The 26,654-nt window shown below is 44.9% G+C and overlaps 2 protein-coding genes across 5 annotated transcripts in view; one reads left to right on the top strand and one right to left on the bottom strand.

The window, feature by feature from the left end:
* Positions 1-4,877: 4,877 nt before the first annotated feature.
* LOC112670808 (cytochrome c oxidase subunit 5B, mitochondrial) lies at positions 4,878-16,867 on the bottom strand. Of its 2 annotated transcripts, none has more exons than XM_025464768.3 (4): positions 16,606-16,867; positions 5,868-5,941; positions 5,601-5,700; positions 4,878-5,076 (listed from the first exon to the last, which is right to left on the bottom strand). In XM_025464768.3, exons 1-4 carry the CDS (start codon positions 16,736-16,738, stop codon positions 4,964-4,966), a joined length of 420 nt encoding a protein of 139 aa, XP_025320553.1. In that variant the 5' UTR covers positions 16,739-16,867; the 3' UTR covers positions 4,878-4,963. The 2 variants fall into 2 exon arrangements, with proteins under 2 accessions (XP_025320553.1, XP_025320558.3); XM_025464773.3 differs by lacking the exon at positions 16,606-16,867 and adding an exon at positions 6,488-7,000.
* Positions 16,868-17,031: 164 nt separating this feature from the next.
* FAM178B (family with sequence similarity 178 member B) overlaps positions 17,032-26,654 on the top strand; it is a 109,564-nt gene continuing 99,941 nt past the window's right edge. For all 3 annotated transcript variants that reach the window (XM_025464799.3, XM_025464803.3, XM_025464796.3), the window contains exon 1: positions 17,032-17,161. The gene's annotated coding sequence lies outside the window, so the exon portion shown is untranslated. The remainder of the gene's footprint in view (positions 17,162-26,654) is intronic.

Below are 26,654 nucleotides of genomic sequence, written 5' to 3' on the forward strand. Positions count from 1 at the left end.
TGCTGGGAAGGCCTAGACACACTGACACCCCAACAGCAACAAGCACATATAGTGTCTAGATCAGGGCTTCTGAATACTACTCTTCAATGAAAGGAATCAGAGCTGCCTGGAGGAATTCTAGATCTAAGGCAGATAAAGTATAAAATGAGCCTGGAATATCTTGTGGTACCATAGAGAAGGAAGTGTCCCCAAAAGGAGGGAGCTTGTTGTCTTAAGGACAAATAAACCAACTTGAAGGAGCACCCAGTGAGCAAATCTGTGGTGGATTATAAGCCATAGAAAAAAATATTTGTGAATCCACTCTAATATAAATAAATTGAATAGATTATACATGGAGGACAAAGACAGTTCTTCCTTAGAGTAGTTCAATTCTTGAAGGAATAATGGAGAATGGAAATCACCATAGACAAACACCACAGTACTAACTGTAGACAAAAATGGATGCAAACACTAGTTAAGCAAAAGAACATTTGTATTGCTTCAGAGTATCTCCCCAGAAAATAACTAGTAATTACAAAAGGAAGAATAATAACTGTATGGTGGAGGAACCTAGTGGATACCACCTTAAAAAACCAGTGATCAAAGTTTGCATCCCCAGTAATCAGTCACCATCTCTCCTTCTGATGCACTAAAGGGTGCAATGTCACCTGTGGTATTCCCCCATAACCTCAATCTAGCCAGGGATGACAAACAGAACAAACTGAGGGCATTCTACGAATTATGGACCAGTTCTCTTATTCTAAAGTGGCAAGTTATATGAAAGTAAAGACAGCAACTGTCACAGATTAAAGAAGACTGAGGTTTGACAGTGAAATGCAATGTGAGGTCCTGGATAGGACAAGGACCTTACTGGGAAAGCCAGCAAAATTAGTGAATAGCACCATATGAGTGTGAATTTCCTGGTTTCAATCATTGCGCTAGGTTAACGTAGGGGAAACTGGGTGAAGGGTATACAGGAACTCTGTGCAGTCTCTCTGCAAATCTAAAATTACCTCAAAGGGGTGGAAAAAGGTTCAGGCTCAAGCTAAGTGTTCTGGATTCACAATCCTGCCACCACAACTAGCTAGCTGCATAATCCTCAGCTGTCTCTAGGGTTCCCCATCTCTAATGTGGGAGTGGCAATAATAGTACCTACCTTATGAGTTTATAAACAGCCTGGAATATCTAGTGCCAGAAAATAAGTGCTCAAAGAATGATAGGAACATGTCAAGATGCCACAGGCATCAACCTGAAGAAGCTCCTACCAGCCAAATTTGGAACAAATTAAACATCAAAAGTTAAATAATAATTAAGAATTATAATCCATTAAATATCAAAGCATAAGTTCATACTCCTACAAATTAATAAAAGTTTTCATGAGGGGGATCCCTGGGTGGCTCAGCGGTTTGGTGCCTGCCTTGGCCCAGGGCACCATCCTGGAGTCCTGGGATTGAGTCCCACATCAGGCTCCCTGCATGGAGCCTGCTTCTCCCTCTGCCTGTTCTCTGCCCCTCTCTCTCTCTCTCTCTCTCTATCATAAATAAATAAATCTTTTTTTAAAGAAAGTTTTGAGGAGCAAGTTACTGACATCTCAAAAGTGTGGCCCCCATAAGATACTTATTAATAATTGAAGAACAACTGCACAGTGGAGAAGTCTGGCAGACATTAGTTTGATCAAGTAGATCCTATCAGCACTGGGACGAGGTGACATCCGTATGCCTAGCAAGAAGAGCGCAGCATCACCTCTGCAGTGCTTGGGCCCAAGACACATAATCCCGAATCCAATCCTGGGGAAACATCAAACCAATCTGAGTTGTTGGTGCAATTTTTGAAGTGTCAAGGTCATAGGAGTCAGGGAAAGACTGAGGAACTGTTCCAGAGTGGAGGAGACTAAAAGGACAGGACAACTAATGGGAACACATGATTCTGAACTGTATCTATAAAGGATATTATAGGCCCATTTAGCTAGCCCTGAATAGGGTCTGAGGATTAAATGGCAGAAATGTATAAATTGTAATTTCTTAATTTTGATGGTTATAGATGGTATTTCAATGTCTTTATAAAAAATACACACTCAAGTGTGATGGGGCATCAGATCAGCAACTTACAATCAAATCGTTCCAGGAAACAAGTTTATTCTGTACTTGCAGATTGTTTAATACCATCACAGGTTTATAGTCTTCTCTAGACTCTAGAGATGGGGAGATGGGATCCAATTTCTAAGCCACCGAATAGCCAGAGGTTTAGAAGGGAGCAGCTCACTTCCACCCAAAGGAAAGGTTTGATATTCCTCATAGGGGAGTGTTACATTTCCTGTCTGCCACTAGGCTTCCAGTTACCAAGAGGCAAGGAAAAGAGCTGCTCACAGTTACGTGGTTAGCCCAAGGCAGAGGTTCTCAGCTAGGGCTACACTGGAATTACATGGGGAACAGGTTCTGAAGCCTGTGTCCCACCCCCAGACACTCTGCTTTAACGGTGTGAGTAGGACCTGGGCATTGAGAGTTATAAAATTTCCCCAGGTGATTCTAATGTGCAGCTAAATTTAAGGCCCACTAGCTCAGGAGGCAGAAGTTAAACTTTCTGATCTATTGCTTCCATAATAAAATTATCACATACTTTGTGGCTTAAACCAACACATATTTCTATCTATAGAAGTCTGACATGGGTCTTGCTGGGCTGAAATGATATGAACAAAGCTGCATTTCTTTCTGGAGACGAGGGAGAATCATTTATTTGCTTCTATAGGCTGCATCCCTTGCCCTGCGTTCCCTGGCTTGTATCCCCCTTCTTCCAGCTTCAAAACAACACTGCATCTTTGACCATTCTCCCACAGCCACATCTCCCTCAGACTCTTCTTCTGCCCTTGTTATTGAGCTCACCTGGATAATTCAAGATAATCTCCCTATTTTAAGGTCAGTCAATTTGCAATCTTAAGTAATTTTTTACTACATGACCTAACATCCTATTCACAGGTTCCAGGACCCTAAAGGATATGGACATTTGTGGGGTGCTTGTGGGGTAGGGAGGCATTATCCTGCCTACCAGTCTGGACATGTACTGGGATTTTTCTTTCTCTTTTTTTTTGATTTTTCTTTCTTTAAGGGAGAATCGGTTATGATTTTTTTTTAAGATTTTGTTTTTTAAAGAATCTCTAGGGAATCACTGGGTGGCTCAGCAGTTTGGTGCCTGCCTTCTGCCCAGGGCATGATCCTGGGGACCCCGGATCGAGTGCCACATCAGGCTCCCTGCATGGAGTCTGCTTCTCCCTCTGCCTGTGTCTCTGCATCTCTCTCTCTCTGTGTGTCTCTCATGAATGAATAAATAAAATCTTTAAAAATAAAAAAATAAAAAAGAATCTCTATACCCAACGTGGGTATTTCCCTTCTCAAAAGGAAGGACCTTGAATGGCAGACAAATGCTTCAGCATTTCTTGAAAACAAAAGATGATGACAACAAAGAATGGAAGCAACTTTGTTTGACCCTACCTTTAAGAGGAAGTAAGGCAAGACTGGGGGGAAAAGATTTTTCTCCCTGAGGCTCCCCATCATCATCAGTTCAGCTCAAAGACCTCGTCTGAACCGATTTTGAGGAGAAAGTAAAGCCACCTCTGTGGCTAATCCCACAAAAATGCAAAGGTACTGGTTCCATTTTACAAACAGCTCTTAAGAACTTAGTCGTCCAAGATGTCAAATATAAAGTAGCTGAAATGGACTTTTAAAACTTTCTTTCAACTCTATTTTGTATTATTATGATAAAGTTCAAACATCCACAAGAGTAGAACAATGACCCCTCTTTGTACCTGGCTACAATGGATCAATCTTAGCCCAAATTCCCCTTCCTCTTTTTCCCACTGTTGCAAAGATAATCCCAGACAAATTTTCCCCCTAAGTACCTCACCAAGAATCTCTTAACAAATAAAGCTAATTCCGTTAACCTATCTAAAACAAAATAAATCCCTAAATGTCAAATATCCAGAGTTGAAAGTATTTGTTTTCCTTACAGTTTCATTTCTTCAAATAAAGATCCAAATAATGAGAGGGGCTCCTGGGTGGCTCAGTGGGTTAAGCGTCTACCTTCTCAGGTCATGATCCCAAGGGGATAGAGTCCCACGTTGAGACTCCCTGCTCAGTGGGGAGCCTGCTTCTCCCTCTGCCACTCCCCCTGCTTGTCCTCTCTCAAATAAAATCTAAAAAAAATTTTTAAAAATCCACACAAGGTCCATGCTTTGCTCTTGTTATCTTCCTCCCATCCATTTCACTTGATAGGTTCTCCCTACTTTTTTTCCTCATTGCAATTTTTAAATTTTTAACTTTTTTTTTTAATAAAAAGTAGGCTCCACACTCAATGTGGAGCTTGAACTCATGACCCTCAGTTCAAGAGTGGCATGCTCTACTGTCTGAGCCAGCAAGGTGTCCCTCCTCATTGCAATTTATTTGAAGAAACTGGTCATTGATTTCTGGAATTGCCTCATATTCTGGATTTTGATAATGGTATCTCCATGAACTATGCTTTGAACCCCAAAACTTCAAAACCCCCAAAACTCTGGTCACAAGGTCACCCTATTTTATAACATTACTGTGAACCAACTGCCAGGCTCTTTATATATTATTTCTAATGCCTCACAAAATATTTATTTTTTTTAAAAGATATAACCTATCCTCAGAGTACATGTTCCAGTGACAAAACTAAATGATGGAGCCATTATTAAAAGTCGAGTCAGTCTGATGCCATAGCCCATGCTTTCTCCATAGCAGATGGTCTCAATCACTGTACTATGGGATTGTCAATCTTGGCGTACACAAACACATGGATAGCAAGCTAATATTAACAGATAGCTATTCCCAATGTAAAAATCCAGGCCTCACAAAAGACACAGGATAGAAACAAGACCAGCCAACTACGGGAGAAGGAGCCAATGCAATGGCTAGTCTTTATTGGAAAGAAGAAACTTCACAGCACATTTTGAGTAAATTAGTGCAAAGGCTCAGTGGGCCAACTGGTGGGGCACCAGCTTGTAATGGGTTCCACAGCTAGGGCATCGCTGGGCCTCGCCTTTGTGCAGCCAAAACCAGATGACGGTACTATTGTCCTCTTCACCTGAAAGGGAAAAGGTGGTTGAAGGCCATCCAACCTGAAGTGGAGACTTTCAATATTAACCTCATCCTCAGACACCTCTAAGACACAGTTATGGTTGACACCTGAAGAGATCAATTCAAGCTCTCTCCTTCCCCACTTTTCAGATGAAATGAGGCCCCGAGTTATCTATGAGTAAACTGACCTTACATCAAAGTCACCATTAAGTTCTAACAGTTCCTCTGCCTATGTAGAATCCCAAAGCACAGTCCTTTCTAGTATGTATCCCTAGTGCCTAAAACAGTGTCTGGCAAAGAGGAAGGAAATACAACAAATATTTTCTGGATCAACTCTCTCATGCTGCATCTCCAATGAGCTGATACTAATGAAGGGTTAATGAAGCTTGAAAGGGCCAGGGGACCCTTACAATAACTCATTTACACACACATCCCCTTTACACGAACACACCATGCACTCAAAAGATTTGAAACCTCTTACTGACGTCCTGTATATATTAAACAAATGGACAAGAGTGGTGAGGTACTTACAGATGCAGCCCACTATTCGCTTGTTGGTGATAGATGGGACTAAATTAGGGTCTTCTTTGGTGCCTGCAGCTGCCTTTGGGGCTAGAATATTGTATGGGTCCTGAAAAAGAATTAAGCCATTATGCCAAATGACCCGTAGCCTCCAGAGGCTAGTGGTACTGTTCCCACAAGTCAGGTTTCCTATCTCAGATGCTCCCAGAGAGGAACCTGCTCTGATCCCATCCAAGATCATGAACCCCAGAGAAGACACAAAAAGGAGTTTCTCACCAGTCCCTTCCGTGCGGCCATCATGACCTCCCTCTCCAGCCCTGTCGCCTGCTCGTCATCAGTAGGAACACCACCTAAAGGAAAATACGTGAATTTTGATATTGTCTGAATTATCAGGACGACAAATGCATATACATAAATGTTTACATACAGTTTACAAACTCCTAAAGGCTACTCATACACATTGTCTCCTAAGGACCACGGTCCTGATACCCCAAAGCGGCAGCCCCGGGTAATCTTTTCTTCCTTCAATCACGGAGGCCAGTATTTCTGCACATTTTCCCTAAAAGCAAGTCAGAGTCCTAGTAGGGTTCATCGCACTTGAGGTGAGCGCGGGTCTGAAGGGCAGCTTGGCCTCTCCACATCCCGGTTGCAACCCCTGTGCCCCAAGGTCACCTGGCACCTCGGTTTAAGATTTATCGCAACCGGGGGCAGTTCGGTGAGGGGCAGCACAGGGGACCAGGATAACTGGGAGACTCCCACGGAGGCGGAGTCACTCGGGGCCCCCGAACGGTCACTGGGGCCCCGAGACGCTGAACGGCCCGCCCCGCTTCGCTGCCCAGGCACCACCCCGGGAAGGCAACGGCACGGTTCCCTGACGCGCCGGGCAGGCCGAGTACCTCCAGACGCCATTGAGCGCACCGCGGCGACTCCATTGGGACCGCGAGCCCTGAGGGCCTGCGCGGCCAGCGCTCCAACTCCGCGAAGTAACCTTGAAGCCATCACGCCCGCTACAAACAGCAGCACTTCCGGGAGCAAGCTCCGGAGAGAAGCGCGACTTCCGCTTCCTCTCAGGCCTCGAGCCCGCCCCACTCACGTGACTCTGGCAGGGGACGGAGGAGTCCGCGCATGCCTGGTTCCCGCTCGCGTCCTCTGCCGCGCAGCGCGGGAGGCGGGGGCGCGGTCTGGCTGTGGCGTGTACGGGGGCTCCTCGGGCCGTGCCCTTTACGAACGCCGGGGCAGCTCGTTTTGCGCCGGCTGGACTCCGTGGCCTCGACCATAGAGTTAGGCGACCACGGTGGACTTCCTGTGCAGCTTTCCCGCTAGTTGTGCTCTGTAAATGAGGCGGCCGCTTGATAGAAGTCCTAAGCCCGAGTCTGTCAGACCTGCTGGACCCAAATTTGAGGGCGGGCTCGGTAAGGCCAGTGTTAACCGGTAGGCGGGTCCCCGGGCAGTGTGAAGCATCGGGGACTTGCTGAATTGGCCCGTCTGTGAGCACTTGGGCAGGACCTACGGGCACTGTTACAGTGGAGGTGAGGTCCAGGCCTGAGGTGGGACCCGAAGGGGAAGGAGGTTGGGGCAGGTTCTGTGTGGTTTGAACTTTGTTTTGAAGTTGGGTATTAGGACTTTTTTTTTTTTTTTTTTTGGTGTTCAATTTGCCAACATACAGCATAACACCCAGTGCTCATCCCATCAAGTGCCCCCGTCAGTGCCCGCCCACCTCCCTTCCACTACCCCTTGTTCGTTTCCCAGAGTTAGGAGTCTCTCATGTTGTCTCCCTGATATTTCCCACTCATTTTCTCTCCTTTCCCCTTTATTCCCTTTCACTATTTTTTATATTCCCCAAATGAATGAGACCATATAATGTTTGTCCTTCTCCGATTGACTTACTTCACTCAGCAAATACCCTCCAGTTCCATCCACGTGGAAGCAAATGGTGGGTATTTGTCGTTTCTAATGGCTGAGGAATATTCCATCGTATACATAGACCACATCTTCTTTATCCATTCATCTTTCCATGGTCACCAAGGCTCCTTCCACAGTTTGGCTATTGTGGACATTGCTGGTATTAGGACTTTCTTAATGAACTGTCCCACCTGGAGTGGAGAGGACTATTATGTCACTGACACCGGAGTAACAGCAGTGCGTCCATGTGACAGACTTCTAAGAGGTTTGGTCAACAACTCGAGAGTGTTCAGTCTGGGCAAAGCCACTCTTTCTTGATCTAAATATAGTTCCTGAAGACCTTGACACCCTTCCTCCCGCCCTAGTGATGCTACTTTTGGTCAGCAGTGGTGACCACACAGCAGTCTTGGAGAAGGGGCATCTGTGCCGGCCTTGGCATTCCGAGGCAGTGGCATGATTGGTTTAGTGATCCCTTCGAAGCAGCCCACATTCCTGCCAACACTGGTGCCCTGCAGTGCCGGTGCTCTGATATCCAGCTTTTAGTTGAAAGGGCTGACTCTACCCAGCGTGGAAAGGTACACCTCAACTAAATTTGGACTTTCTTTCATCTCCCCTTTGCCTAGAACAATTGCATAATTAACCTGTCACTGGTTTGAAGTATGTTATTTCCTAATTGCCGTATAAAGAGGTCCTGTATGCTATTGGCTTGTGAAATATAAATTTTAATTCCCTGAGTGAACATGTGTTAAATAAATTATTGGTAAATACAATCTCAGTCTCTGAGCATAGTTTGCCACAAACAAAAAGAGCAAGAAGAGAAGCTGAGAATGGGAAATGAAGTCACCGAAGGTACCTGGGCCAGAGGTTTCTGTTTAATACTGAAAACATCTTTCATAGCTCCTGTTGCCCACAAGCCAAGGTGTGCAAGGTTCTTAGAAGGGTGGGCGTTTAAAAGTGTAAACACTGGGGAATCCCTGGGTGGCTCAGCGGTTTAGCCCCTGCCTTCAGCCCGGGGCCTGATCCCAGAGACCCAGGATCGAGTCCCATGTCAGGCTCCCTGCATGGAGCCTGCTTCTCCCTCTGCCTGTGTCTCTGCCTCTCTCTCTGTCTCTCATGAATAAATAAATAAACTCTTTAAAAAATAATAAAAGTTTAAACACTGCCCCCCCCCCATGGCTGCTGGGACTCGGTTCACATTGTCAGCACAGCCCTATCTTAATCTGATTCCGTGCAGTATGTTTCCATACCAGATGGAGAATCCCTTCAGAGCAATGATTATGCCCTATTCATCTTTGAATCCTCAGTGGCTTCTAGAAGGCCAGCATGTAATTGGATCAAGTAAATTTTAGCCAATTTACTTCTTGGAGAGAGTCTACAGAACAAGTTTTCTAGGGCTGCTACTGGCCCAGTGAGGTCAATTTGAGGTAAACTTGGGGAGGGCTGAAGTCCCAGGTGTTTCCATCTGTCCCATGCAGGCTACATTTTCAAAAGGACCTGGTGGAGCATTCCTTCACAGAAGCACATTTGGTCTTCACTGGACTTCACTCCCTCTACCAAGAAAAATATAGAGTCTCTTCTGAGGCAAATTTCTTACTCCTCTTTAAAAGTGGGTTTTCTTTGAATGGCTTACAGTGTGACTCCCTTCTTTTACCTCCAGTGCAACCGCTCCAAATTAAATTGGAAAAAAAAAAATTTCCAGGGGATCCCTGGGTGGCGCAGCGGTTTGGCGCCTGCCTTTGGCCCAGGGCGCGATCCTGGGGACCTGGGATCGAGTCCCACGTCGGGCTCCCGGTGCGTGGAGCCTGCTTCTCCCTCTGCCTATGTCTCTGCCTCTCTCTCTCTCTCTCTCTGTGTGACTATCATAAATAAATAAATAATTTTTTTTAAAAAATTCCATAAATCTTAGGAATGTTCCCCAAGAATCTACAGTTGATTTGTACCTATGGTTTGATGTTTAATGCTAGGGGAAAAGCACTGGTCTGAAATATAAGTGTTTTGGGATGGTACCCAATCAGCTGGCTTAGCCAGTCACTTTTTCTTCTGGCCATTTTTCTCATCAGTAAAATTGATTAGACTAGATTAGTATTTCCCAAAAAATATTGCACAGAATTCTAATCTCAGTAGATGCTTTCGGTAAAAAAGACTTGGAAAGTCCTGCATTTGATGAACTTCCTCTTGGAGATGCACATTCTAGCATATTAAGGTTCTGATTAGGCCTGCAGCAAAAGCCTAATTAAATTAAAAGCATAGTTATTGCTTATTTCACCCGGGGTTTATGTCAGAGATTTTCTATCTTCATTGACCACTCTTTGCCAAGAAGCACCTAACCCAAGTCTCAGCAGACCAGTGAGAAATGCAGTTGTGAGCTGTTATGATTCCCTGCTGCCTGACCACAGATGGTTCACTCCAGCCTATGAAATAGAAATATGGTTGATGCCTAATCATAGGACATTTTTTCAGGTCCTTATTCAGCTCACAAAGACCTGGGATTCTTCAGACTTTGCAGGTGAGCTCCGATGTCAGGACCAGTCTCTAAGTATCCTATCCACTCCCTGCTGTCTCCAGCTCCTTCCACCCTTTGCTCATATCGACTCCTAATGTCTTCTTGATAAACAGTTTTCCCTATTCCTGCTCCATCATTGTCTTTGCCAAAACAAGAAACTTTCAGAGTATTATTTTTTTTTTTTGCTTTTATATGATTATTTTTAGTGGTCAAAATAACTACATACTGTAGTAAGTCAAACATATGTGACAATTAAGGAAAAGGTTCACTATTAACAGTTTTGTGTTTTTCCATTTTTTCCTTTATACCAGCATTTCTCAACTTCAATACCATTGATATTTTAGATTGGATAATTCTTTGCAGGGTAGGGGTGCAGTCCCGTGGGCATTGTAGGATTTTTACCATTTATGCCATTAGCATTCCCCAGTGGTGACAATCAAAAATGTCCTCAGTCACTGCCATTTGTCCCCTGGAGGGCAAAATTACCCTGCCCCATGCTTATATAGACATATTCAAACAAATGCACATATAAGGGCTGTTTCTTAAAATATACAGATATATAAGTGAATATCGATTACAAAAATATATATTACTATAAAAATTACTAGTAAATTGCTTCTTTAAAAAATATTTTGTGGGGGCAGATGAATGGCTCAGTTAGTTAAAAGTCTGCTTTCAGCTCAGGTCATGATCCATTGGGCTCCCTGCTCAGAAGGGAGTCTGCTTCTCCCTCTGCCCCTCCCCCTGCTCATGCTCTGGCACTCTCTCTCACTGTCAAACAAACCTTTTTAAAAACATATTTTGTGGACGTTACAGATCAATACAAACAGATCTAACTCATTATATGTAATTGCTGCATAGTATTTCCAACTATAAATCTACTGTAATTTGCCCATTTCCCCCTTGATGAATATCCAGAATATTTTTGCCTATCAAACAATGCTGCAGTGCATGTCTATGGACACCTAGCCTTCTATTTTGGAGGGTGTGTATATTAAACATCAATTAATTCTGCCAAATTGTTTTCCCAAAAGTTTGGAGCAATTCATGTTCCCATTAGTAGGGCATGTGAGTGCCAGAACTCACCTCTACAAGGTGAGTTACCCACCTTTTGCAAAGTTTGCCCGCTGGGTGGATAAAACACAAGATGCTGTTGGTGTTTGCAGTTTCAGTTCCCTGACCTCCAAGGCAGCTGAGCCTCTCTTCATAAGGCCATTTGCATTTCCCTGTGCTGTGAACTGCCCGGTTTAGCCACTCAAGCAAGCTCTTTAGTCTCTTTTTGCCTCAGTTTTCTTTTCTTTCTGTCGGGCATAAGACGTACCTCTTTATGCTGTTGTGAGGACCAAATGAATTAACACTCATGAAGTGCTCAGAACTGCCTAATACACTGTAAGTGCTGAGTTAATGCTGGCTTTAAATTGGTCAATTCGATATATTCCCAGTTGCTTGAGTTTATCCAGAAGATCTCCAGAAGGATACAAAAGAAGCTAACAGAGGTGCCAGGGTGGCTCAGTTGGTTACACAGCTGCCTCTGGCTCAGGTCATGATCCCAGAGTCCTGGGATCAAGCCCCACATGGGGCTCCTTGCTTGATGGGCAACCTGCTTCTCCCTCTCTTACCACTTGTGTTCTCTTGTGTGCTAAGTGACTAAATAAAATCTTAAAAAAAAAAAAAAAAGAAAGGAAGTTAATACAAGTAGCTACTTCTGTGTATTTGTGGGGGTGAGAAAGTGGTGGTGGTTGGTGAGAAACAGGGCCACAAAGGCAGGGGTGGGACTGAGACCCATTGCAGACCTCTTACACTATTTTGAGTTTTAACTGTATGGATGTATTACCTATTCAGAAATGAAACCTTTTTTAATTGGCTATTCATATTCTTATGAGGGGAGGTTCTTTATCTTATTGACGTGCAGACACTCTTTGAATGTTAAGGAGCTTATTTATATTGAGTCCTTTCCCTGGGCCAAGGCTGGTCACTATTCAAAGGGAGTAAAATGTGGCTTCTTCCTTGAATCTATCACAAGAAAGTGGAAGGGGGTGAGGCATTGTTCTTTGTTTGGGCAAAGTTTTCACAAGCTTGAAAAATTGGGTCAAAAAAGGGACTTAAATTTGCATTTAAGTTGCTCTGGCTGGGTCACAGAATCCCTGACCACTCACAAAGACATATGTAGGGCCAATTTTTAATTATAACAAGGGTGTTGGGTGGGGTGAGACAGTTGCTGTGTGCAGGCCTGCTGGGATCATGCATCACCCAGGGATAGCCTAGACCTCAAGGGCCACCTGGGGAGGACTGAGGAAGATATGATAAAGTGGCTGAATCCCCTGCAGCTTGTGGGAGCTAGGACCCTTCTGGCTGAAAAGCCAGGTCAGAACAAATCAAACGTTTTTGTGCAGATACCACAAATCCAAAATGGGTCACCTGGAACTACTGTCAGCACAGGGCCTGGCTGTAGCTGGGGCTCAGCGGGCTGAGAGGAGGATTCTTACCTAAGTGTGTGTGTAAGAAACAAAAGCTGTCCAATCTAACCAGTGAGGCAGCACAGGAGCAAATGTGAATTGCCACCCTTCCCCTTCCAGAACCCCTCTCTCACCCAGTGACCCTCTTCCCCATCCCACAGAGCCCCATCTATTCTTCCAGAGAGGAAATGAAGCTCCATCTGGGAAATCCTAATGTTCCTCTCTTCCCTCATGCCATCTCTTCTTTTCCCCTCTCCCCTCCTCCTCCCTCCATCCCCATCCTGCTGGGCGGGCCCATGGGATCTGTTCTTCCTAAGTCAGTCAGGCCCCACTGACCCACACAGAAGAGGTGAGTAAAGGACTGTTTGCAGAGGGGTGGCAGGGTTGAGGAGCCCCCAGGAATCTTGAAGACCTGGGAGGGCCACCCTGGGCCCAGTGGTATTTGCACTGGTGAGTCCTGAGCAGCAGGAGGAGCTGTGCCGCTGCCAGAGCCTTGGCAGCAAGGGCAGGGTGGAGGTGAGAAGCAAAGGGACCCTAACTGGCAACCAGAGGGCATGGGAGTCCCTTGATGCAGCCCATGGAGGAAAGCTCCCCAGGCAGAAAACAGAGATGGAGGGGGACCCAGAAGGGCAGACAGAGTGATCAGCATGATTCTCTGCCTGGAATGATGCCCTGCTCAATGGTTCAACTACGCTGTCACTGGCATTCTCAGTTCCTTGCTCCCTTGTCCCTGGTACCCAAGGCTAAATATGCCCAACCATCTGTTTTCTGGGTTCTTCTTCCAAGTTGGCAAGCACTGCCAGAGAAAATCATACACCATGAGAGGCTTGTGACGGTCACCCTTGGCTGAGCCCTCCATGTTGGGAGCTTGGTGGTTCTTTCCCTCCGTCCTTAAGCCCCAGCCCTGCCCATCTTGTATTTCACTGAGGAGCAGACAGGAACTCACTCAGCCTCCCTCCCTCCTCTTCCTCTTTCACCCTCCTCTTCCCTTCCCTTCATCCCTCCGCCTGGTCTTGGAGGAACTGAGTCTCTCTTCCCCAAGGCTGAGCCTTCACCTGTTGGGCTCTTTGCCCTCTTCCTGCAACAGGCACCTTCCCTTGGCCTTCAAGGATGCTGAGACCCAAGTCTTTACTCAGGTCAGTGCCTCTGTCATGGATCTGTTTTCTTCCAACCACTTCTAGATGTCTGGAAAAACATCTCCCTCCCTCCAACCTACTGTTTGACCCCACTGCACCCTGAAATTCTGTTGCTAAGTTCACTCTTGGGCCCCAATTTACCAAATCCCAAACTCTGTTTATAACTTCATTTTCTTAGACATCTTTTCATTGTTAGCTGCCTTCACTCAAACTAAGCTTCCTCCACCTTGCCTTTCAGCCTCTTGGCTCTTCTTCCTCCACAGGAGGTTGATCTCCAGGGGCCATTTCTGTCACTCAGGCCTTACCACAGAGCCTGCTTTCCACTCCCCAGGCCATTCTGGCCTCCCCAGCTGTCTACCCCCATCTCTACCTCTCTCTGTTTCTTCAGTACTCAGATCTCCTGCTGAGGAAACCCTCTGCATGGCCCTCAAGGTTCTCCTCAAGCTGGTTGTCACCTATGAGTTCTGTACTTCCCCATTGATCAATGACATTCCAGTCACATTCATGCCTTTGCACACTCTATTCCCCTTTCCTTGCATGCTTCTCCTTCTTTTGGAAATGACTTGTGATTCCAACTCTAAGACTGTGGGCAAATGTTATCTCTTCTGTGAGGTCCTCAGACTTCCCACCTGTGGGGTTGTTATCCTACCCATGTGTACTCCTAGAGTCCTAGCCTGCTTCCAAAAAGGGATTGATTACACTGCAGGGTCATTATCTTTTTGCATGTGTTTTGCAGCGAGGCAGCCAATGCATGATAGCTGCTCAGTGTTTGTTGAATGACTACTGAATGAATAAAAGCATTACACAGGACAATCGTTAAATCTGTCTTTTGCTGTACCTGGTTATTGAAAATTTTCTTAATTTTATTATATAATGTCCTTATATAAGATCCAATGTGAGAAATTACTTTTGTAATTGAAAATAAAGGGAAATTTTTATTTCCTTCTATCAGAAAAACCCTGTATTATATGGAGAAGCATGTAGGCCCTTGTGCCCATCCCCCCTCACACACACTTTTATTTCTTGGTTCCAAGAAGCTCAGAGACAGGCTTAATATTTATTCACATAATCACATTAGCCCTTCTGGCTAAAATGTAGCTCTTCCTCCTATGTGTAGTTTTGATTTTTTTAAATCTTTTCTCCAATACCTCTTTTGAAATCAGACAGTGGAATACAGAGAAAGGTGTACACGGCCAGGTCAGAGAAACATGGGTTCAGATGGTCTTGCAACTAGCAGCTCTATAATTTAGGCAAGGGAACCTCTCTGAACCTCAAGTTCCCCTTTTGTAGGGTTATTTAAAAAGATTGAATTACAATGAATACAATGTATGCAGCACCTGCTACATGATCAATAAAAGATCATTACATGAAGGAGAAACTATAAATGAATAAAATGATTGAAAGTGTCACTCCAGGCTGGCCATTGGAAGAATAAGCAGCTACTCATATGGGGACCTGGGAAGGAGCAAGGCCAACTTGCCTAAATCCCCTCTCCCCCACCGAGTCAATCCCATCTCTAGGGTCACTATTCAAAGGACTCTTAGGAACACAGCTTTTTAACGGGGCTAAGAGATCAAGTCACCACAAGGCATGTAGTCTTGAAGAGTAGGGGCTGACGGAACAGAGATCTGAGAATGAAGAGGAGGAGGAGGAGAAGGAGACTGGGCAGGTCCTTAGCTGGCATGACCAGTCCCTGAGGAGGCCCTCTATTGGAATCCCTGAGCCACTGGAGGCAGCCCTACTGGCCAATGTCGAGGTCCTCAAGGACACAGGGCCTCAACACAAAAATGTGAGAACAAGAGGTCCCTAAAGTGAGAGCAAAACCCTGGGAGACATGGGCAAAGACAGGCCATTAGCAATGAGAGCCCTGGGTTTAAATGTGCACTCTCATACTCCAGGGCATGGCTTCCAAGCCTCAATTTCTTCCCTCAGAAAATGAGAGGAGACACACACACACACACACACACACCGCCCACAGTGAAGATCAAATGAGCTAATGCTGGTGGAAGCATTGGTATACTGAAAGGGATTATTCTTATATAGGTTAGTATTTTCAACTTTGCCTGGGGCTGGCTCAGTCTCTTCCTATTAAACTTTCAAATGACACTCATTAAGATGGATCTACTTATACATGCTTAAAACACAAGATGGCAGGAGTTAAAAAAAAAATTAAAAATTAAAGAATAAAATGGCAAACATTCTCCAAAGAACAAAAAGGAGTTCAGATGGGATCCTTCCAACCTCTTCCATATCCCTTATACCAAAAGGAAGTCAGATGAATGAATGGGCCCAAACTCCTAGCGCAAAGGTCAAGTAGCAATGTTTCTGGGAAGGCCTTCCAACACACCAGGGCCTCTGCCTTCTGGGCCTCACGTCCTGGCCCCAGAGGAGGGCTCCCGTAGGGTACGGGCTTAGCTAGCGTGCCAGAGGGAGCACCGGCCAGCTCAGCACCCCTCCTGCCTGGAAAACCACGCAGGAGGGCGATTAATGAGCTATTCATGACGCCAAATTAAAAATCAGTGCCGGGGGATCCCTGGGTGGCGCAGCGGTTTGGCGTCTGCCTTTGACCCAGGGCGCGATCCTGGAGACCCGGGATCGAGTCCCGCGTCGGGCTCCTGGCATGGAGCCTGCTTCTCCCTCTGCCTGTGTCTCTGCCCCTCTCTCTGCCCCTCTCTCTCTATCATAAATAAATTTTAAAAAATAATAATTAAAAAAATTTAAAAATCAGCGCCCCAGAAGAGTAGAATATGGGTTCTAACTGATGACAGGGCTGGCTAAGAAGAAGGAGAAATACCGTGTGTAAACGGGCTAGCTAGGAGCCGGGCACGGGGTGGGGGTTCAACCAGTGTTTGTCGAGCGTGAGCCCGCCGCGCCAACATCCTCCAAAGCACGCGCACACACTCAGATACACATGCCTAGGGCACATCTGTGTTCAAGGCAAAACGTGGTGAACAATAACCACGGAGAGGGGTTATAGGCCGAACGGTCTCCACACACAATAGGGTCAGTGTCTTTACCTGGGGAAGATCCGCAGAAGGGGCCTGATGGTGGCGAGGCCTCAGGGCGCCACGGTTCAAACCTGGCCGCCGTCCCCTTCTGTCGGCGTGCCGTGGCCAACGGCCCTTTCCCTGGGGGCCTCACCGTCCTCATCTGTATGGAAGCCCGGTCCCCAGGTGAGGACCCCGCCACTTACTGCGCGTTAAGTGGGCGGCGGGCGCGGGTCCACAGCTTCCGGAGATGACACGGCGCGGCCGGGGAGCCTCCCCTGCCGGGAGCGCCGCCCACCCGTGGGCTTCCGCTGTGCGTGGTGCGCACGTGGTTGTGCACGTGGCGGGGCGGGGCCGCTGCGTGCGCACGTGGGTGCCTACGTGCGGGGGCTGGGCCGCTGGGAGCGCCGCCCATTGGTGGGCTTCGGCTGGCGCGTGCGCACGTGGGTGCGTACGTGCGGGGGAGGGGAGGCTGGGCGGCTGGACCCGCCGGGTGCCCGACGGCTGCCAGACGGCTGCCCACGGCTGTTCCCTGCCCAGGTGCAACCTGCCAGTGGATTGTTGGGAAGGCCCGGCGGCCCCGCAGGTAGGAACCCGCGCCTCTCCCCAGCCCCGGCCTCCGTCCTTCCAGACCCACGGTCTGTCCAGGAAGCCTGCGCTCGCTTCCTCCTCGCCCGACCCCGTCCTCCGCCCCGCTAGCCAGGCCCCCTCCTCCAGGCTGGTGCCCGGGTTTCTGCCCCCTCCTCGGCCCTCCTGTCCCTGCCCCGCTAGGACTGCCGTCCATCCCGAGCCCGCTTTCAGCCACATCTGGCACCGCCGCCCGCCTCCTCATTTGCGCTCCCATGAATTCCTTGGTTCAACACGTGTGCTTGCGGGTCACTCTGACCCGGGCCGGTGCTGGGCCAGGGCTGACCCAGACCAACACCAGCCAGGCCCTCCTCTGCTGGGTGGCACAGTCTCCAAAGCATCGTTTGCTTCGTTGGGATGGAACTTTCTTCAGACTAACTTGGGAATCGGTTTACGTTTTGGTTGATTTGGTAGTTTTTGATGTGTGTGTTTTTCCAGTATTCCCCGGGGCACAAAGAGTAGCTGCTATTTTCTTTCTAGAAAAGGCTCTCTGTTCCCAGCGCATGCCTAGTTTGATGGATGTGCCTGGAGACTGACTTTTTTTGTGGATAAAGCTCATCTCATTTCATCTCTGAGATGGCGAGCTGAGTCCTTGCTAAGCAAGAGCCGCTGCCCTCACTAACATTCCTAAGCTATTAAATATTTGCTTAAAAGGACAGACATAAAGCATCTTTATGGACAGGAATAAGGCATCTTGAAAAAAAAAGCAATATTCATAAAAACAGGACTGTTGTAATAGTCTTGGTTAATCTTGGATCTTTTTTACATCAAGACTCAAAGCATTTTGTATCTCATAATTATATGACCTCATGGCTACACTTGAAGACAGATTATTTTATTTTTCTTGCAGGGAAGAAAGCGAAAGAACAAAAAGTGGGGCAACATGTTGCAATCACACTGTGGGACCATGATGGGGAGAGTGGGAGGGGTGGGGAGGGAGGCTGAAGGTACCGGCTTTGGGCTCCAGCTTGCAGGATCTCAGGAGGCGCTCACAGTGCGGTAGGATGTGGCAGGCAGATGGAGCTGCAGTCCCTGGGCTGGATTGGAAGGGAGGGGGATAGTGAAACCAGATGGCTTCACTCCTTAGGCTACAAAGAATATGAGTGAGTGAGATTGAGGAGGAATAGGTCCTGGCTGGTTGGTGTTGGGGGCTTGGAAGGAGAGAGGACAGAAGGAGAAGGGTGGTTTAGATGTTGAATGTGTTTTCCCACTTGACTGGGATGGCCTATTGTCTCCTCCCGTGTTCCTGTCTCAACACCTAGAACACAGCGCTTGGAGCATGTCAGATTAACCAGAATGATCATTTTTAATGTATTCTTGGATGCATCCTTTTTTAAAAATTTTATTTATTTATTCATGAGAGACAGAGAGAGGGGCAGGAACACAGGCAGAGGGAGAAGCAGGCCCCATACAGGGAGCCTGATGTGATACTCCATCCCAGGACTCCAGGATCATGCCCTGAACCAAAAGCAGGTGCTCAACTGCTGAGCCACCCAGGCATCCCTCTTGGATGCATCTTTGTTCACATCTTAACAGCTCTGAAGTTGGGCTGTGTCTTCCTTTTTTTTTTTTTTTAAGATTTTATTTATTTATGTGAGAGAGAGAGAGAGAGAGAGAAAGAGAACACATGCGTGTGAGTAGAGGAGAGGTAGGTGGAGAGGGAGAGGCAGACTCCTGCTGAGTAGGGAGCCCAATGCAGGACTTAATCTCAGGACCCTGAGATCATGACCTGAGCTGAAGGCAGGTGTCTTCTTTTGTGTCACTGTTCACTTGGCAGCTCTTTGTCTTACTGGTGAAGAAAGTCATGATGCTTGGGGCACCTGGCTGGCTTAGTCATTAGAGGATGCGACTCTTGGTTTCTGAGTGCTCAGCATAGTACCTGACACATCAGACGTGCTCAGCTGGGTTTTGCTGAGTAGAACTGTACTGGACAAGTTGAGACAAATTGTCTTCCTTGTGCTTGAGTCAAAGTCTTCACCTTGCAGGAATCATGTTCTAGGTGAAGGTTCCCTTCTCAGCCCCCAATCATCTGTGCAGCTCCCCTGTGAGTTACTGGTTTTGTGAGCTAACCTGCAGAGACAATATTTCTCACCCTTGGCTTGCAGAATGGGCTTCTGGGACTTAGTCAACTTATAAATTGGAACCTACTTATATGAAAACTCATTTGGTGATTTTGCTCCCAGAGAGCTTCACTAGTTAACCCACAGGATACTAAGATCCTAGGGATTGATTGTATGTGCTGGGTCTGCTGTTAAGCAGGTGAGCAGGTCCCAGCCTCAGGAAAACTAGAAAGGTAAGAATCTCCTGGAAACAAAAGGGCAAAGTTTACCTTCTGCTTTGTCTCCAGAGAGGACATGGGGTCTTGGGAATCTGCAGGACTTGACCCCTGCTCACCATTCCCACTCTAGCTGACCTAGGTACTCCTTCTAGAATGAGATGCTTTAAGCATGCAAAACATCTTTTCTCAGCCTGCACCAAGATGGTTTGGGGGTGGTTTGTATAGAAGTGGAGATTTTCAGGAGGGTTCCTTTTTTGTCGTCTTTGGCTGACTCTCAGGCTCCCAGGGGGTGGCTGCACTTTGCTTGAGAATGCTGCCACTGCCACTACCAGTTTGCCAGTTTCAGTTTTTTTAATCTCTCAAGGTGACTTTGGAGGTATTTTTATGGTAAATGTCCAGTAATCTTCTAGATTTCAGTTCAATTTGTGAGAAATCCTGATTGTCACTGTAAGAATTTTGAAAAATTTGAAGGTATTAAAAACAAGAACTAGTTTTCAACCACTTCCATAAAAATTGTTTCAGGCAAGGATCATGAATGGAACAACACTGTATGTTAACTATCCTGAAATTTAAAAAAATTTTTTTAATTTTTATTTATTTATGCTAGTCACACAGACTGAAATTAAAATTTTTAAAAAGAATCATGAGTGGATGGTGAACTAGGAAATGAAAGTATGATGAGAAACAAGATGTTTACATAATCTCAAAGTACCTTCCCATATGACACTGATTAATAACAGAAAAATAGTGATACTACAGTGAAGAAACCTGGCAGATACTACCGTAACCAAGTGATTAAGATTAGTAACAGCAGTAATGGGACAAATCACTATTATGTGCCTTCTGATACACACCGAGAGGAACACAGCATCACATCTGTGATTCCTGCTCCAAACATAACCTGAATCTAGTCGTGCAGAAATGTCACACAAACCCCAATTTATAGAGTCTACAAAGTAACTGGCCAATACTCAACAGTGTTGAGATCATACATATACACATACACACCCCCATAGCACACAAGATAATTAATGATAAACCAAATGCAGTGAAATGTTGACATGGAAAAATTTTGATGGAGAGCATATGGACATTTTTTTGTGTTGTTGCAGTTTGGGGTGTGTCATATTATTTCAAAGAAATAGAAAAAGTTTTCACATTTTTTTCTGATAAGAATTAGGATGCAGGAACAATTAAAATATACTATATGTACTTGGCAGGGAGAGCTTGGCAAATCTAAATGGTTTTTGTAATATGGTAACATCAAAATTTTGTGTGTCCTGGTAGTAGATAGCCAACAAAAATGAGTATTTATATCCTTCAAAACACATATACTAGAATATAGCAACTTTATTCATAATACCCTGAAATAAGAAACAATCCAAATGTACACCAAAAAGAGAGTGGATAAATAAGTGGTGATGCATTCATGTAGTGGAATCCTCTACAGTAATGAACTGAAACATGCAACAACATGAATGAATCTCACATGTGTAATGTTGAGAAAATTATAATCAGACACAAAAGAGCACCAGACATATGATTTTATCTATATAAAGTTCAAAAACAGGGATCCCTGGGTGGCGCAGCGGTTTGGTGCCTGCCTTTGGCCCAGGGCGTGATCCTGGAGACCCGGGATCAAATCCCACGTCGGGCTCCCGATGCATGGAGCCTGCTTCTCCCTCTGCCTGTGTCTCTGCCTCTCTCTCTCTCTCTCTCTCTGTGTGTGTGTGACTATCATAAAATAAATAAAAATTAAAAAAAAATAAAGTTCAAAAACAGGCAAAGTAATTCATGGTAATACAGGCAGCGTTATTACCTTTAGGGGTTATTGATTGAAAGAGGTATAAGAGATCCTTCTAGGATGTTCAGTATCTTGATCTGGGTAGTAAACACACACACGCACGCACAAACAAGTTGACCCTTAAACAACATGAGTGTTCAGTCATCAACTCCCTGCGCAGTTGAAAATCTGCATATAACTTTTTGCTCCCTGGGACACCTGGGTGGCTCAGCCGCTGAGCGTCTGCCTTTGGCTCAGGGTGTGATCCTGGGATCTGGGATCGAGTCCCGCTTTGGGCTCCTTGCATGCAGCCTGCTTCTCCCTCTGCCTGTGTCTCTGTCTCTCTCTCATTGTCTCTCATGAATAAATAAATAAAATCTTAAAACCAAAAAACTTGTCTCTCCCTAAAAGCTTAACTACTAGTAGCCTATTGTTGACTGGAAGCCTTATCATTAACATAGACAATTGATTAATACGTATTTTGTGTGTTATATGTATCATATACTGTTTTCTTACAATGAAGTAAGCTAGAAAAAAAGAAAATGTTATTTTTTTTTTTTTAAGATTTTATTTATGTGAGAGCGAGAATGAGCAGAGTTAGGAGCAGAGGGACAGGGATAAACAGACTCCTCGCAGAGCAATGAGCCCAATGTGGGGCTCAATCTCAGGACTCTGGAATCATGACCTGAGCCAAAGGCAGATGCTTACCTGACTGAGCCACCCAGGCGCCCCAAGAAAATGTTATTAAGAAAGCCATCAGTCGATGGAGCTCTACTTCCAGCTCTTTGCTCAGTAGGGAGCCAGCTTCTCCTTCTCTCTTTGCCTACTTGTGCGCAGCTCTCTCTCTGTCTGCCAAATAGTAAATAAAACCACAAGGCACCATCAGTCGGTGGAACCCCACTTTGGGCACTCTGCTCAGTGGGGAGCCTGCTTCTCCTCCCTCTGTCTACTTGTGCGCAGCTCTCTCTCTGCCTAATAGTAAATAAAATCTTTAAAAAGTCACAAGGAAGAGAAAATTTACAATACTATATTTATAGAAAAAAATTGATGTCTAAGTGGACCCACGTAGTTCAAGCCCATGTTGTTTAAAGGTTAACTATATATACATTTTTATACTGTGGTCATCAAGACAGTGTGGTACTGGCACAAAAACAGACACATAGATCAATGGAAAAGAATAGAGACTCCAGAAGTGTACCCTCAACTTTATGGTCAACTAATATTCGACAAAGGAGGAAAGACTATCCACTATATACATTTTTATATATGTATATAAATTCATTAAGCTGAATAGTTAAGATTTGTGCACCTTCTCTAAGTTACATATCAACAAAAATTAAAATGTCTTGTGAAGGTTATAGATCCAAATGTGAATTATAAAATAATTAAAATTCTAAAAGTTGACATTAGAATATGCCCATGACTCTGGGATGGGGAAAATTCCTTAAACAGGACACAGAACACAGTAATCATAGAAGAAAATGTTGATAAATTATGCTACATTGAACTTAGGATATTTTCTTCATAAAGACACCATTAAGGGAGCAAAAAGACAAGCCATACAAGTAGGAGAAAATATTTGCAACACATAAAACTGACGGTGTACATCTTGAGAATATATAGGAATGCCCACATATGAAGAAACGTTAAGGACAACTCAGGCAATAGGTACTTTTTAAAAGAAGATATCCAGGTGGACGACACAACGTAAAAAAAAAAAGTCCAATCCCATTAGAATAAAAAAAAAATGAAAATTTATAATAAAAAATGCAGTGAGAAATCAGTGCACATCTACTAGAATAGTAAACATATGGTAGACTGACAGTCTTAGGTGTTGGCAAGGGTAGGATGAGGAGAACTGACAAATGGCATTTGGGAGGTAAATTCATGCTACCACTTTGAAACTGTTTGACCTTATCTGCCATAAAATGAACATACCTATTCCTGTGACCCGTCAGTTTGACACCTAGGTGCATTCCCAACAGAAATGTGTGATTGGGTGTGTGCATGTGTGTGTACAATAGGCAAATATAACAATGTTTGTGAACATATTCCTAATTGCCAAAAACTAAAAAAATGAAGATGTCTACCAACAGAAGAGTTAAGCCTATATTCCTACAACAGAATACTACACAGCAATAGGGCAGCCCCGGTGGTGCAGCAGTTTAGTGCTGCCTGCAGCCCAGGGTGTGATCCTGAAGACCCAGATCGAGTCCCGTGTCAGGCTCCCTGCATAGAGCCTGCTTCTCCCTCTGCCTTTGTCTCTGCCTCTCTCTCTCTCTCTCTCTGTCAAGAATAAATAAATAAAATCTTTAAAAAAAAAAAAGAATACTACACAGCAATGAAGACGAACACACACAAACATTGAACAAAAGAAGCCAGACCAAAAAAAAATCCATAGTGTGTGATTCCACTTATGCATTATTCAAAAAACAGGCAAAACAAGTCTGTGGTGTTAAGTCTTATTTTGTGGGCAGAGGGTAGGAGTGCTGACTGGGAGGTTAGCATAGAGAGGACTCTGGGGTGCTGGTATATGCCATCTTTTCTATTTTGGTAATGGTTACCTAGGTGTGTTGACTTTGTGAAAATTCATCTAGCTGTATTCTTACCCTGGTACACGTTTCTTTTTCTTTTTTTTTTTTTTCAAGATTTTATTTATTTATTTATTTATTTGAGAGAGAGCACAGAGAGAGGGAGAAGCAGACTCCCCACTGAGCAGGAAGCCCGATGTGGGGCTCGATCCCAGCACCCTGAGATCATGACCCAAGCTGAAGGCAGACGCTTAACCAACTAAACCACCCAGACACCCCCTGGGTACACTTTTATGTACGCACATTTACTTTAAAGTTAATTAATTTGATTTGCATCTAGTGTAGTGATGTTTGCCATATTGATGTCAATATGGATTGAATTGTGTCTTCCCCCAAATTCATGCATTGAAGCCGTAACCCACAATGTGATTGTATTTAGAGATGAGGCCCATGGGAAGTAATTAGAGTTAGATGAGGTCTTGAGGAGGGGACCTCATGATGAGATTAATATACTTTTAAGAAGAGGAAGAAGCCAGTACACACATTTTCTTTCCTACAAGCACACCAAAGAGAGGTCGTGTGAACACACAGCAAGTGAGTAGCCTCCCGCAGACCATGAGAAAAAGCCTCAGAAAGAGACCTGTCTTGCCAGCATGTTGATCTGAGACTTTGAGCCACCAGAACTATGAGAAATAAATCTGTTGTTTGAGCTACCTAGCCCATGGTATAGATACAGGCATACTTTGTTTTATTGCACTTTATTGTGCTTCACAGATAATGCATTTTGTTTGTTTGTTTGTTTGTTTGTTTTTACAAATTAAAGGTTTGTGGCAACCCTGCATTCAGCAAGTCTATTGGGGCCATTTTTCCAATATCATTTGCTCATTTTGTGCCTCTGTGTCACATTCTGGCAATTCTCATAATATTTAAAACTTTTTCATTATTATTTTTGTATTTGTCATGGTGATCAGTGATCTTACATGTTATTATGAGAATTGTTTTGGGCACCATGAACTTCACCCACATTAGACAGCAAACAAACAATAAATATTTTGTGGGTTTTAACTCTTTTACAGACCAGTCATTCCCCCATCTCTCTCCCTCTCTCTCCTTAAGGCTTCCCTATTCCCTGAGACACAGAAATATTGAAATTAGTTCAATTAATAACCTTATAATGGCCTATAAGTGTTCAAGTGAAAGGAATAGTTGCACATCCCTCACTTTAAATCAAAGTGATGGCTGGGTGGCTCAACGATTTGGTGTCTGCCTTTGGCCCAGGGAGCAATCCTGGAGTCCTGGGATTGAGACCCGTGTCGGGCTCCCGGCATGGAGCCTGCTTCTGCCTCCTCCTGTGTCTCTGCCTCTCTCTCTCTTTATGTCTATCATAAAATAAATAAATAAATCTAAATCAATCAATCAATCAAAGGTAGAAATGATTAAGCCTAGTAAGGAAGGCATGGCCAAAGCCAAGATAGGCCAAAAGCTCCAAACAGCCAATTTGTAAATGCAAAGGAAGAGTTCTTGAAGGAAATTAAAAGTGCTACTCCAGTGAACACATGAATGATAAGAAAGCAAAAGAGCCTTATCCCTGATACGGAGGAAGTCTTAGTGGTCTGGAGACAAACTCAAAATATCCACAACATTCCATTAAGCCAAGACCTAATCCAGAGGCAGACCTTAACTCTCTTCAATTCTGTGAAGGCTGAGAGAGGTGAGGAAGCTGCAGAAGAAAAGTATGAAGCTGACAGAGGTTGGTTCACGAGGTTTAAGGAAAGAAGCCATCTCCATGACATCAAAGTACAAGTGAAGCACCAAGTGTTGATGTAGAGGGTGCAGCAAGTCATCCAGAAGATCTAGAGAAAGATCATTAACAAAGGTGGCTACACCAAAAGAGATTTTCAATGTAGACAAAACAGCCTTCTATTGAAAGAAGATTCTGTCCAAGACTTTCATAGTTAGAGAGGAAAAGTCAATGCCTGGCTTCAAAGCTTCAAAAGACAGGCTGACACTCCTGTAAGAGGCTAATGCAGCGGGTGATTTTCAGTTGAAACCAGGGCTCGGGGATCCCTGGGTGGCGCAGTGGTTTGGCGCCTGCCTTTGGCCCAGGGCGCGATCCTGGAGACCCGGGATCGAATCCCACATCGGGCTCCCGGTGCATGGAGCCTGCTTCTCCCTCTGCCTGTGTCTCTGCGCCTCTCTCTCTCTCTCTGTGACTATCATAAATAAATAAAAATTAAAAAAAAAAAAAAAAGAAACCAGGGCTCATTTACCATTTCCAAAACCCTAAGACCTTTATGAATTATGCTAAATCTACTCTGCCTGTGCTCTAGAAATGGAACAACAAAACCGGAATGACAACACATCTGTTTACAACATGGTTTACAGAATATGTTAAACCCAGTGTTGATACCTGATGCTCAGAAAGATAGATTCCATTCAAAATATTACTGCTCGGGCAGCCCCGGTGGCTTAGTGGTTTAGCACCGCTGTCAGCTTTGGGTGTGATCCTGGAGACCCGGGATTGAGTCCCACATCGGGTTCCCTGCGTGGAGCCTGCTTCTCCCTCTGCCTGTGTCTCTACCTCTCTTTCTCTCTGTGTCTCTCATGACTAAATAAATAAAATCTTAAAAAAAAATATTACTGCTCATTATGCACCTGGTCACCCAAGAGTTCTGATGGAGATGTACAATGAGATTAATGTTTTCATATTTAACACAACATCCATTTTGCAGCCCAAGGATCAAAGAGTAATTTCAACTTTCAAATCTTAACTACTTAAGAAATATATTTTGTAAGGCTATCATTGCCATATATAGACAGTGATTCCTCTGATGGATCTAGGCAAAGTAAATTGGAGACC

This window comes from Canis lupus, chromosome 10, assembly GCF_003254725.2.
Source record: "Canis lupus dingo isolate Sandy chromosome 10, ASM325472v2, whole genome shotgun sequence".
NCBI lineage: Eukaryota > Metazoa > Chordata > Mammalia > Carnivora > Canidae > Canis > Canis lupus.